The sequence below is a fragment of the Rhinopithecus roxellana genome, chromosome 13, assembly GCF_007565055.1.
Source record: "Rhinopithecus roxellana isolate Shanxi Qingling chromosome 13, ASM756505v1, whole genome shotgun sequence".
In the NCBI taxonomy this organism is placed as follows: Eukaryota; Metazoa; Chordata; class Mammalia; order Primates; family Cercopithecidae; genus Rhinopithecus; species Rhinopithecus roxellana.
The window spans coordinates 10,285,665-10,297,697 of NC_044561.1; the positions used below are offsets into that span (position 1 = coordinate 10,285,665).

At 48.1% G+C, this 12,033-nt stretch overlaps 1 protein-coding gene across 7 annotated transcripts in view; it reads left to right on the forward strand.

Moving 5' to 3' along the window:
* The window catches only part of PI4KA (phosphatidylinositol 4-kinase alpha), a 148,658-nt gene that overhangs the window by 91,825 nt on the left and 44,800 nt on the right, over positions 1 to 12,033 (forward strand). For all 7 annotated transcript variants that reach the window (XR_004052828.1, XR_004052830.1, XR_004052829.1 and 4 more), the window contains 6 exons: positions 1,875 to 1,957; positions 6,973 to 7,043; positions 7,124 to 7,248; positions 8,416 to 8,497; positions 8,795 to 8,878; positions 10,505 to 10,594. Coding sequence is in view for 2 of the 7 variants with exons in the window: in XM_010381790.2 (XP_010380092.2) it covers positions 1,875 to 1,957; positions 6,973 to 7,043; positions 7,124 to 7,248; positions 8,416 to 8,497; positions 8,795 to 8,878; positions 10,505 to 10,594 (535 nt within the window). In the remaining 5 variants the exon portion in view is untranslated. The remainder of the gene's footprint in view (positions 1 to 1,874; positions 1,958 to 6,972; positions 7,044 to 7,123; positions 7,249 to 8,415; positions 8,498 to 8,794; positions 8,879 to 10,504; positions 10,595 to 12,033) is intronic.

Genomic DNA, 12,033 nt, shown 5'->3' on the forward strand with positions numbered 1-12,033 from the left:
TCCTTTTTTTTTCAGTTATAAAAGTAATATAAGAACATTGCACATGCAGCCGGGCGTGGTGGCTCACGCCTGTAATCCTAACACTTTGGGAGGCAGAGGCGGGCGGATCACACGTCAGGAGATCAAGACCATCCTGGCTAACATGGTGAAACCCCGTCTCTACTAAAAATACAAAAAATTAGCTGGGCGTGGTGGCGGGCGCCTGTAGTCCCAGCTACTTGGGAGGCTGAGGCAGGAGAATGGTCTGAACCCGGGAGGTGAGGTAGAGCTTATCAGGAGGCTGAGGCAAGAGGGTTGCTTAAGCCTAGAATGTTGAGGCTGTAGTGAGCTATGATCAAACCACTGCACTCCAGCCTAGGCAAAAGACACTGTCTCAGAAAAACATTATTTATGCAAAAAATGTTTTATGCAAAATCTTGCAAAATAAGTAGAGAGAGAAAAAAACCACTGACCTCACCATCATCCCCTATAGCCTGTTAGTATAGCTGCTTGTAGTAGTTTTTTTTTTTTGTCTTTTTTCTGAACAATATATTTTCAAAGAAAAAACAGCCAAAACAAAACAAGCCAGACCCAAACAGAGCAAAAACATGGCTTTCATCCCAGCATGCATGGCTAGAAGAGGTATCTCCAGACCTCTCTCAACCTCATGTGGTTTGAAGGCAAAGCTACCTCTGCCTTTCCCACAAGTATGCCCCTGAGTAGTTTTCTCAGGTTCTCAGGACAGGCTCTTAACTGGCAGAGGAAGACTCTTAAGAGGCAGCCCATAGCAGCTCCTGTGAGCCCACCTTCCACCTCCGGCTGCCTGCCAGGCCCTTGAGGGCACTCTGTTAGCATAGAGAGGCAACCTCAAAGCCTTTATTCAGGAACCTGGCTCAGGTTACCAGCCACTGGGTATTGAGAGAACTTTAAAACCACGAAGTGGAGAATTTGGGAAATCAAGTTAAAGGTGTGTGCACGTGCACACTCTAATGTGTGTGCTGAAAGCCACCTGGTCTGCCCTCCTGAGGCTTAACTCTTGACAGGCTGGTGCAGAGGCCAAAAGACGTGGCCTGCCAAGCCGCTGCTGCCTTAGTGGAGCCCCTGAAACTCTGAACAGCCCTTCACAGCACCCATGGGACAAGTGCATGTGCTTTTTCCTTTTTCTCCTTTTCCCCCTGAGGTTAAAGATATTTTTTACCATAAAAGAAAAATGTACAGGGTGCATAAAACAAAAAAGAGAAGAGGAAACACTGGAATAGTACAGAAGATGCTAAAGATGAAAAAATACAGGTGTTACCTTTGTAGATGTGAATACCTCGTTTCTACTATCCTACTGTTAATGACCTCTTAATTTCCCTCTAGAAATTTTCTGTGCATAGGCGAGCATGCGTAGCCTAACATACATATGCACAGACAGGCCTTTAGGAAACCTGTCAGTGGGATCATGCTGGACATGTGTTCCCTGCAGCTTGCTTTTTTCTGTTAATATATGTCTCGGACATTTTTTTGTAACAGCACATGTAGAGAGCTGCCTCTTGTATGGTGGCTGCATGATGTGTCATCGAATGGGTGTACTTTGGCTTATCTGCCCAGTCTTCTATTGATGGACATTCAGAGTCTTTCCATTTTGGATAATGCAGTCAGTGCTGTTAGGAGAATCCTTATTCATGCAACCCTGAAGATATATCCTAATGGTGGGGCTGCTGGAGTGAAAAATATGGGAATGTATAATAGATGGTGCACGTCACCCTCCAGAAAGTCCACGTCAGTGTGCGCCCTTATGAATGGCAGAGGGCAAATGTTCTTCACAGCCTTACCACTTATGGGCAGCGTCAAATCTGTGATAGGGAGAGCCTGGATTTTTCAAAATTTATTTAAAGCTGTTTTCTTCTTAGGGTACTGCGTTCAACAGATCCTGATCGCTTCCAGGTAATGTTCTGCTACTTTGAAGATAAAGCTATTCAGAAAGACAAATCTGGTAAGCTCATTATTATGGTGCTTTCATGATGAATTGAGCTTCAATAGGATAAAAAGGAGTACTACTTCTTTTCTGTCTACGTGTAGAAAATGTTTTATGAAGTTACATATTACATTAGAAAGATAAGTATAAAACATATAGCCTTAAATGTACACCTTAATGGTTCTGCCACTGGTGCAAGGGCCCCGAAAAGAAGGATGGTCATTCTAGCCCACTGTCTATGCTCAAGTGTGCTCCAGCACTCATCTAGAGGGACCAGGGCTTCTCGGATGGTCACTGATGGACCTGCAGCATCTTGCTGTTGCCAGAGAGCAGTCATGGTTTTTTAACGTCAGAAGCAGGGAACACAGTAGCTCATCCCTGTAGTCCCAAGTTACTCGGGAGGCTGAGTGGGAGGATCGTTTGAGCCCAGGAGTTCAAGGTTAAGAGTGAGCTATGATCATGCCACCCCATTCCAGATGCGACTTGTCATCAGACCCTGAGTGCACAGAGGGCCTCAGCTGTTAACAGCCCTAGCCCAGAAAACCAACTCCTAGGAAGACAGAGAAATGGTGGAAACTAGGAAGGCATAAAAATGTTACAATTACCAAAACCCGATGAAGACAAAGCTAAGATAAGAATAAAAAAGAGAGATGGAAACTGGGAAGAGTACAAGGAGACCGTCTGGATTGATGGAAGTGTCCTCTAGATTGTTTGGGTAGTGGTCGCATGAGTGTATACAGTTGTTAAGTCATGGAATTGAACACATAAGAGCTGTGGATTTTTTTATATGCAAATTATACCTAAAATTTTTAAAATTACAAAAGGCTAATATTAAGTAGTTTTATAAAAATGTATTTAGCCAATAAAAAGATATTAAAATAGAGACAACAAAGGAAAAAGTTAAATGCTGCATAGAAGCACTTTTTGGCCAGTTTTAGTGTAAAGGCACTAAGAAGTCTGATTTATAAGGTGTTTAAAATCAAAAATTTAAAAGATACTGAAATGTTAGACCTGAGTTTTAATTAAATGCTTAGAATAATTTGATTATTGGCCGGGCGCGGTGGCTCAAGCCTGTAATCCCAGCACTTTGGGAGGCCGAGACAGGCGGATCACGAGGTCAGGAGTTTGAGACCATCCTGGCTAACACGGTGAAACCCCGTCTCTACTGAAAAATACAAAAAGCTAGCCAGGCGAGGTGGCTGGCGCCTGTAGTCCCAGCTACTCGGCGAGGCTGAGGCAGGAGAATGGCGTAAACCCAGGAGGCGGAGCTTGCACTGAGCTGAGATCCGGCCACTGCACTCCAGCCCGGGCGACAGAGCAAGATTCCGTCTCAAAAAAAAAATAATAATAATAATTTGATTATTTTTGTAATTATGGTGAAAACATGTTTAAGTGTGCAAGAGAATTGGGGAGAATCCACAAATTTTAATTAACTGTATGAATAAATTCTTTGAGGCATGCTTATTGATAAATTCTTGAGACTGACAAATTTAGTATTAATGAAAGTGCAACTAGCAGTGTGTAGTCCTTTCCACACCGGAAGCCGTTGTTAGGTTGGTGAATCTATCAACTTGTTCTTCCCTATGGAGAAATTATTTCTGATAACTACTTGTACCATTTTTTCTTTTGTTGAAAAATCAGGCTGGGCACAGTGGCTCACGGCTATAATCCCAGCCCTTTGGGAGGCCGAGGTGGGTGGATCACCTGAGGTCAGGAGTTCGAGACCAGCCTGGCCAACATGATGAAACCCCATCTCTACTAAAAATAAAAAAATTGGCAGGGCGTGGTGGCTCACACCTGTAATCCCAGCACTTCGGGAGGCCGAGGTGGGCAGATCACAAGGTCAGGAGATCCAGAACGTCCTGGCTAACATGGTGAAACCCCCTCTCTACTAAAAATACAAAAAATTAGCTGGGCGTAGTGGCGGGCACCTGTAGTCCCAGCTACTCAGGAGGCTGAGGTAGGAGAATGGCGTGAACCTGGGAGGCAGAGCTTGTAGTGAGCCAAGAACGTACCACTGCACTCCAGCCTGGGCAACAAAGCGAGACTCTGTCTCAGAAGAAAAAAAAAAAAGAAAGCAGCCTCTCACTACTCTTGAGCATCTGTCCAGGTCACATTGACAACTTTTCAGATTGCTGAGGTCCCACTTACCCTCATAAAAAATAGCTATGAAAGGCCTCTTTATGTCTCAGGCTCCATGCTGGGCATGAGGTGCAAAGCTGATAGCACCTGCCTTGTGTCTCTGCCTGGAGGCAGAGGGCAGACCTGGCATGTAGTCATGCAAATTAAAAATACTGGATAGAGAAACAGCATGATGGAGTATGAATTGGCATTTTATTACAGTTCTTCATCTGCACTGTGATGATCACTGTGTTCTGTTGCTTTTTCTTTTCGTTTCTTTCTTTTTCTTTTTTTTTTTTTTTGAGACAGTGTCTTGCTCTGTCTCCCAGCCTAGAGTGCAGTGGCACAATCTCAGCTCACTGCAACCTCCACCTCCCAGGCTCAAGTGATCGTGCCTCAGCCTCCCAAGTAGCTGGAATTACAGGTGTGCACCACCACACCCAGCTAATTTTTGTGTTTTTACTAGAGACGGGGTTTCACCTTGTTGGCCAGGCTGGTCTCGAACTGCTGGCCTCTGATCCACCCACCTCAGCCTCCCAAAGTGCTGGGATTACAGGCGTGAGCCACTGTCCCTGGCCCATTCTGTTGCCTTTTACAGCCTACTTGGCACCTCTGTAACAGTGAGCATATCCAGTGCTCAGATCTTGGTTTCTAATTAGTATTCTCCAATAAAAGGAACCAGGGCTCCATGGAGAAATGGTTGATTCTAGGGAGCCTGTACAGAATGAGCCTGGGGCACCCTGTTGCACCAGAAAGTAAGGATACACCAAGAAAGAGGAAAAGAGAAGACATGGGGCCTGTCCAAATGACACAGGAGCCAGCCTGAAAGAACTCCCAGTGGCCAAAGCTGGAATGATTTGAACAGAATAAATAGTATTGGATTATAACCCAACAAATAAAAATCCACAGTTCTGTAATGATTAGACTATCGAATAAATTAAAAATGGGGAAAAAGGCTGAACTTTCCTTACAGAATTCCAATTACTATTAATAAAAATAGAAGGGGCTGGGCACGGTGGCTCATGCCTGTAATCCTAGCATTTTGGGAAGCCAAGGCAGGAGGAGCGCTTGAGCCCAAGAGTTCAAGACCAGCCTAGGCAACAAAGCAATACCCTGTCCCTAAAAAATAAATTTTGTTTTGTTTTGTTTTGAGACGGAGTCTCGCTCTGTCACCCAGGCTGGAGTGCAGTGGCACAATCTCGGCTCACTGAAACCTCTGCCTCTCAGGGTCAGGCGCTTCTCCTGCCTCAGCCTCCCAACTAGGGATTACAGTGGCATGCTACCATGCCTGGCTAATTTTTGTATTTTTAGTAGAGATGGGGTTATGGGGTTTCACTATGTTGACCAGGCTGGTCTCCAACTCCTGACCTCATGATTCACCCGCCTTGGCCTCTCAGAGTGCTGGGATTACGGATGTAAGCCACCATGCCTGGCCAACATTTTTTAAAAAGTAGAAAAAATGAGGAAAATAGAAAATTCTTGTGACAACCATAGTAACTACTGCAGGCAGAATTCACTCATGGATGCCAAAGTGAATGGGCAAAATCTTAAAAGAGAAGCATGATCTCTGCATAACTTCAAAGTATCTTCCCCAAAATATCAATTGCTATGGTGGCTGTAATTCTCATCCACAAATTTCTTTCAGGAGGTAACACTTAATTCCTTGGCTCTGAGTGTGGGCTGTCCTTAGTGACTTGCTTCTAAAGAATGGAGAAAGGGGACCGGGCATGGTGGCTCACACCTGTAATCCTAGCACCTTGGGAGGCTGAGGCGGAAGGATTGCTTGACCCAGGAGTTCGAGACCAGCCTGGGCTACATAGTGAGACCCCCAGTCTCTACAAAAATTTAAAAATTAGCTGGGCATGGTATTGTAGATCTATAATCCCAGCCGCCAAAGAGGCTGAGGTGGGAGGATCCCTTGAGCCTGGGAGTTCAAGGTTGTAGCTGAGCTATGATCTCACCATTGCACTCCAGCCTGAGCAACAAAGTGAGACTCTGTCTCAAAAAAAAATAGAAAAAGGGAAAAATGGTAACTCAAACCAAGTGGTCAAGGTTAGCTTCACCAGTAATAAGAGATACTGTTACCACATACCCCTTACGTGATGCAGAAAGAGCACATCCGGGCTAGGCGCGGTGGCTCACGCCTGTAATCTCAGCACTTTGAGAGGCCAAGGCGGGCGGATCACGAGGTCAGAAGATCAAGACCATCTTGGCCAACATGGTGAAACTCTGTCTCTACTAAAAATACAAAAAATTAGCCAGGCATGGTGACAGGCGCCTGTAGTCCCAGCTACTCGGGAGACTGAGGCAGGAGAATGGTGTGAACCCAGGAGGTGGAGCTTGCAGTGAGCCAAAATCGTGCCACCACACTCCAGCCTGGGCAACACAGTGAGACTCGATCTCAAAAAAAAAAGAGCACATCCACTCTATGGAGTTCTCCCCCAAATCCTGTAATCCTAGTCTAATGGTGGGCAAGCATCAGACAAACCTAAATTAGGGGACATTCAACAAAATAACTGTTCTTCAAAAGTGTCAGAGTCACAAAAGACATTGACAGACTGAGGAGTCACCACATATTGGAGGGGAGTAGGAGACACAGAGATTAAATGCCATCTGGTGTCCTGGGTTGGATGCTGAAACAGAAGAGGGGCATGTGTGGGAGGCCTGGAAAATCCAGACGAAGTCTGAAGTTTAGGTAATAGGATTATATCAATATCTGACTCAGTTTTGACACATCAGCCTGGTTACTACAGATGTTAAAATCCAGGGAAGCTGGGTGAAGGGTATATGGGAGCTCTGTGCTGTCTTCGCCACTCTTTAAGTCTGAAATCATTTCAAAAGAAAATGATTGAAAGTTGCTAGGATTCTCTCTCTGTTGCTGCACCTTATCCGTGGAAACCTTCTTGTTTCAGGGATGATGCAGTGTGTGATTGCAGTTGCAGACAAAGTATTCGATGCCTTCCTGAACATGATGGCAGATAAAGTAAGCCTCTCCTGCAGGAATGCGTCTGTCTGCTGGAGGCACCTGGGGCACTGCTGTACCTGTTTCTTTTGCATCTCTAGGCCAAGACCAAGGAGAACGAGGAGGAGCTGGAGCGGCACGCTCAGTTCCTGTTGGTGAACTTTAACCACATTCACAAGAGGATAAGGAGGGTGGCAGACAAGTATCTGTCTGGTCTGGTGGATAAGTAAGCTCATTTTCCTGCTAATGTTTTGTGTGTATGTTTATATACTTCTGTGATTTCAAATGCCGGGAAAAATCATCCTTGTATTATTACCCTAGGAAAAAATGGAGTCAGAATGAAAACTCTAAAGGCAATGCAGCCTCCCTCCAATGTCATTGAGTTTGCTGCAGTGTCTGAATTTTGGTCCAGAAACTTCTGTTCATTCTGAGCTATTAATGTTACTTACAGCACGTTTGCTGGGTGCCACATCACTGTGTCTCTCAATCCCACCCACCGTGGCAAGACCTGGTGCACCATCTTCTAGCCCAGGGCCCAGCCTGAGGTCCCCTGGTAGAATCAGTATCTTTGGGCTTCTCAGGAACAAAAGCCCACACAGACCCTTCTCTGCTATACACTCTTTGTGCTGGGAGCCAAAACAGACCCTCTTGGGACATGTCCCCACACTGATGAGAACTCTCAGAGGTGGGCTGGGCCAGCTTCTCCAAGGTGAGAAGGCCAGAGGCAGCAAAACACCCACACAGAGGCTGCCTGCGGCTCCCCAGAGGTGTCCAGCGTTTCTGGAGCCTGTTGCAGATGCTGTGTGCCCGGTCCAGGCAGCGGCACCATCAAGGGTAGTCAGGAGCCAGCCAGGAGTCACGAGAATGAGTCCAGCACACACGTGGTGTGTGTCTGAGCTGTGCCTCCTGAGCAGTGGGCCACTGGTGGGTCACAGCTGTGCAGAGACACCTCTCCTTCAGCCCCAGGGCCATCAGAGCCCATGGCCTGTCTTACCCCAGGGTGTCAGGTAGATACTGCTGTTTTCTCCATTATGTGAGAAATAATGGAGAACCCTGGTCAGAAACTAAGAGGATTGCTTTGGGAAGTGAGGGATGTCCTGGCCAGTGCATAACCAAGGCAGTTGGTGTCAGGTTTATAGCAGGTCACTTGGGACATGTCTGGCCTTAAGAAGTGGGTCTGGCAGGGGCCTGGGGAGCCTTTCTGACCAGGCACTGCTCACCTTGCTGCAGTGAGCCTGAGGAGGCAAGGCATCCTGCTGCAAAGGCCTTCCGACCTCCCACATCAGCTGGCCTGCAGCAGGTATGGGCTCTGACTGGCAGCTGAGAGAGTTCCTAGAAGCAGACCTTCCTTGGAGGTTTGGCTCTTGGTCCTGAGAGCGGGCTCTTGGTGCAGGTTTCCCCACTTGCTCTGGAGCGGGACTGTGCTGAAGACCATGCTGGACATCCTGCAGACCCTGTCACTATCCCTGAGCGCTGTGAGTGTCCCCAGGAAACCTAGGGCCCAAACACTACCAGCACTACCACCACCCTGCCGGCCCTGTCCGCCCTGTGTTGTGGCTTGCTTCTCTGACAATAAGCCTGAACCTAATTAATGCTACAGGTGTCGAGTTGGGGGTGAGGGGGCCCAAATCCACCTGGTGTTTTGCAGTAAGTTGCATCAAGTATGGAGGCCTGTCACAGACAGACAGTTGGTGGGAAGGGGTGGCCCATGTGCTTGCTAGTGGCAACTTGGGGAAGGCAGTTTGCAAGACGGAGTCTTGCTGTACTTGCAGGATATTCACAAGGACCAGCCTTACTATGACATCCCCGACGCCCCCTACCGGATCACGGTTCCTGACACATACGAAGCCCGTGAGGTAGGCCTGACACGATCCCCTGCATTAAGGGGCATCTTTACCACAGTTCCCTGAATATGTCCACAAGGTGGTCATCCTGCCTGAGCTCACCCAGTCCCCAGCAATTTGAGGTGTGGGTGGTACTGGCCCCATCCCCCAGTGAGGAGACCAAGCCATTGCCAGGCCCCATCGTGTGCAAGGGGAGCTGGCTGCCCCCAGGTTGCTCTGTCTTCCAAGTCCAGCTTTCCCACCTCAACCACGTTGACTCAGCTGTGTTCTCGGTTTAGCTGCCAAAGAGGTCTTCAGCTACCAGCCAGTTTATAGCCTCAAGTCTGCATCGCACAAGCATGATTTTCAGGTGGACTTCACTTCTCTGAGGTGCACTGACATTTTATTATTGTGGTAATAGGGGAACGTCCCTTTGACTTGTGCTATCCCATGGGGAAACTGGCAGAATAAATCACTCCAAAAGAGGAGGATGTACTGGGTCTCTCCTCTCCCCAACTTGGTCTCAGAGCCCTCACTGTGGCAAGACTGAAACTCAGCTCACAGCTCCTTCAGCCTGGGCTGAGTCATGTCCTACCTCTGGACCTCCCTTCCAGACCAGCTGTCAATGGCGAGTTTCCCACAGAGTGGTGTGGCACCGAAGAGAATTTTGCCACCCAGAGCCTGCCTTTCCGTCCAGTCCCAGACCCAGGACACAAGTTGCACAGTGGCTCTGTGACATGTTACTCATGTAGATTGTGCCACAAACCTTGTGCCGTAATTACAGACCACAGTGTGTGTGGGCTTCCTGGCCCCAGGCGCCCTGAGGTTCAAACTTAGTGACTGTGCTAGTCTCTTTTTTTTTTTTTTTTTTTTTTTTTTTTTTTTTTTTTTTTTTGAGACGGAGTCTTGCTCTGCTGCCCAGGCTGGAGTGCAGTGGCCGGCTCTCAGCTCACTGCAAGCTCCGCCTCCCGGGTTCACGCCATTCTCCTGTCTCAGCCTCCCGAGTAGCTGGGACTACAGGCGCCCGCCTCGTCGCCCGGCTAGTTTTTTGTATTTTTTAGTAGAGACGGGGTTTCACCGTATTAGCCAGGATGGTCTCGATCTCCTGACCTCGTGATCCGCCTGTCTCGGCCTCCCAAAGTGCTGGGATTACAGGCTTGAGCCACCGCGCCCGGCCTACTGTGCTAGTCTCTTGGGTTGCTGTAGCAAAAGACAATGGACTGGGCAGCTTTAAAGGACAGACATTTATTGTCTTACAGTTCTGAGGGCCGAAGTGTAAAATCAACGTGTCAGCAGAACTGGTTTCTGCGGAGACCTCTCCTTAGCTTGTGAATGGCAGCCTTCTCCCTATGTCCTTACGTGTTCTTCCCTCTGTGCACACCCTTCTCGCTGCTCCAGTATTTCTGTGGGTCCAGATTTCCCCTTCACACATGTAAGGAAGGATACTGTCCGGATTGGATCAGGACCTACCCTATTGGCCTTTTAATTGAATCACCTATTTAAAGCCCTGTCTCCAAATGAGTTCTGCTCTGAGGTACTGGTACCAGTTAAGGCGCAGCATAGGGATTTGGGGAGACACAGTTCAGCCCATGACAGTCACTACAGCAGCTCAGATGAAATGACTTTGGGTTGTTGAGAAGCAACTTCACCCTCTTCCAGAGCATTGTGAAGGACTTCGCTGCACGCTGTGGGATGATCCTGCAGGAGGCCATGAAGTGGGCACCTACCGTCACCAAGTCCCACCTGCAGGTACTTTCTTGAAACTATCAAACTGCAATCTCCATAAGCTCCTTCAAGCTCCCCAAAAAGCTTTTCAGAGACATGGATAACTCAAAATCCAAATAACACTAGTGTGAACGGAGACCGAAAACATCAGTCTAGGGCCTGAGAATAATAGATGCCTCAGAGGCTGCTCTGTGTTAGGAGCGCCTGTGGGGTGAGTGCTGGCCAGGGCACAAGGAGGGCATCTGACGGCTCATACCAGGTGAGGTGGCAGGACTGTGGCAGGACTTGGGAGCTGCTCACAAGAGAGCACAGGCTTGTGTGGTAGATGTGGGAGGCTGCCAGATGGCAGCATCTCTAAGGGCCAAGTGCATTGCTGGCACCTATGCCCAAAGGCAGGGGGGCCTGACCAAGGCTGGTGGAGCAGAGGCAGAGTTTGGTACTTGTGTCCCAGTAAAGCTCCACATAAGCTGCATATGGAGGTGCATGGGAGTCTTTCAGACAAAAACACTGGCTTGGAAACTCAGATGACCACGAGGTAAACCATGTAATGCCACAGGGTGTGAGAGGAAATAATTGCCTTAAAAGGGATCAAAGATGAGAAAAATACCTCTAGAAGGAATCTGTGTTAGCAGAGAGTGGTTGTGCTGAGAGGTGCTGCTCATGAGGTTGACTTTGGCAGCACTTTAAAGATGAAACGAGTTCAAAAGTGTTTCTGGTTGTGAAATCCAGGAAGGATAGAGCAGCCAGCTCCAAGAGCCCTGGGAGCTGTGTGGAAGCGCAGTGGCAAGAAATGATTTCCCTTTGTTCATTTACAGCAAAAGGGCCTCAGGTCGCAAGGCTGTCTGTCATCTGAAAAGGGGAGGCCCCCTCTGACGCCTAGAAAGTTTAAGTGGACAAAAAAAGCAGCTGATAGAGGTTTTTTACTGTCTCAGGCAGGTCTGGCCTAAGAAGGGAATGGAAAATGAAAAGGCTTGAAGCAGTCTTGATTTTTCCACCAGGTGTCCCCTTGGTGTGCCCCTGGCCTGCCCTTTCACGTCCCTTGCAGTGCGCTTACTCCCCACCCTCCATGCCCAGCCTCAGCCTTCCCCAAATCTGCCCTTTCCTCCACCCACCAGAGTAGTCTGCTTTTAATAGGATAGCTGATCAGTGTGCTTCCCTTTTAAACTTGATCATTAGTCACTCTTCATCACCATGGTGTCCACGGATGGGTTTCTGGGGCTCCAGGAGTCTCCCAAAACCATTGAGACAATTCTGCATGTACATGCTCCTGTACATTCTTCTTAAGGGAATTAGTTGGTTCACACCTATAAACACCTTTGCGTGGTCCTGGAGGCCTTTCCCATCTGGCCTGCATCTGGCTCAGGCTTGCCCCAACCCTCAAGACCCTTGTCCTTGGTACTCCTGCAGTGCTGAGCCCCCTGTGGTCCCTAGAGCAGGAGGCCTCCCTCACACCTCTGGGCTCT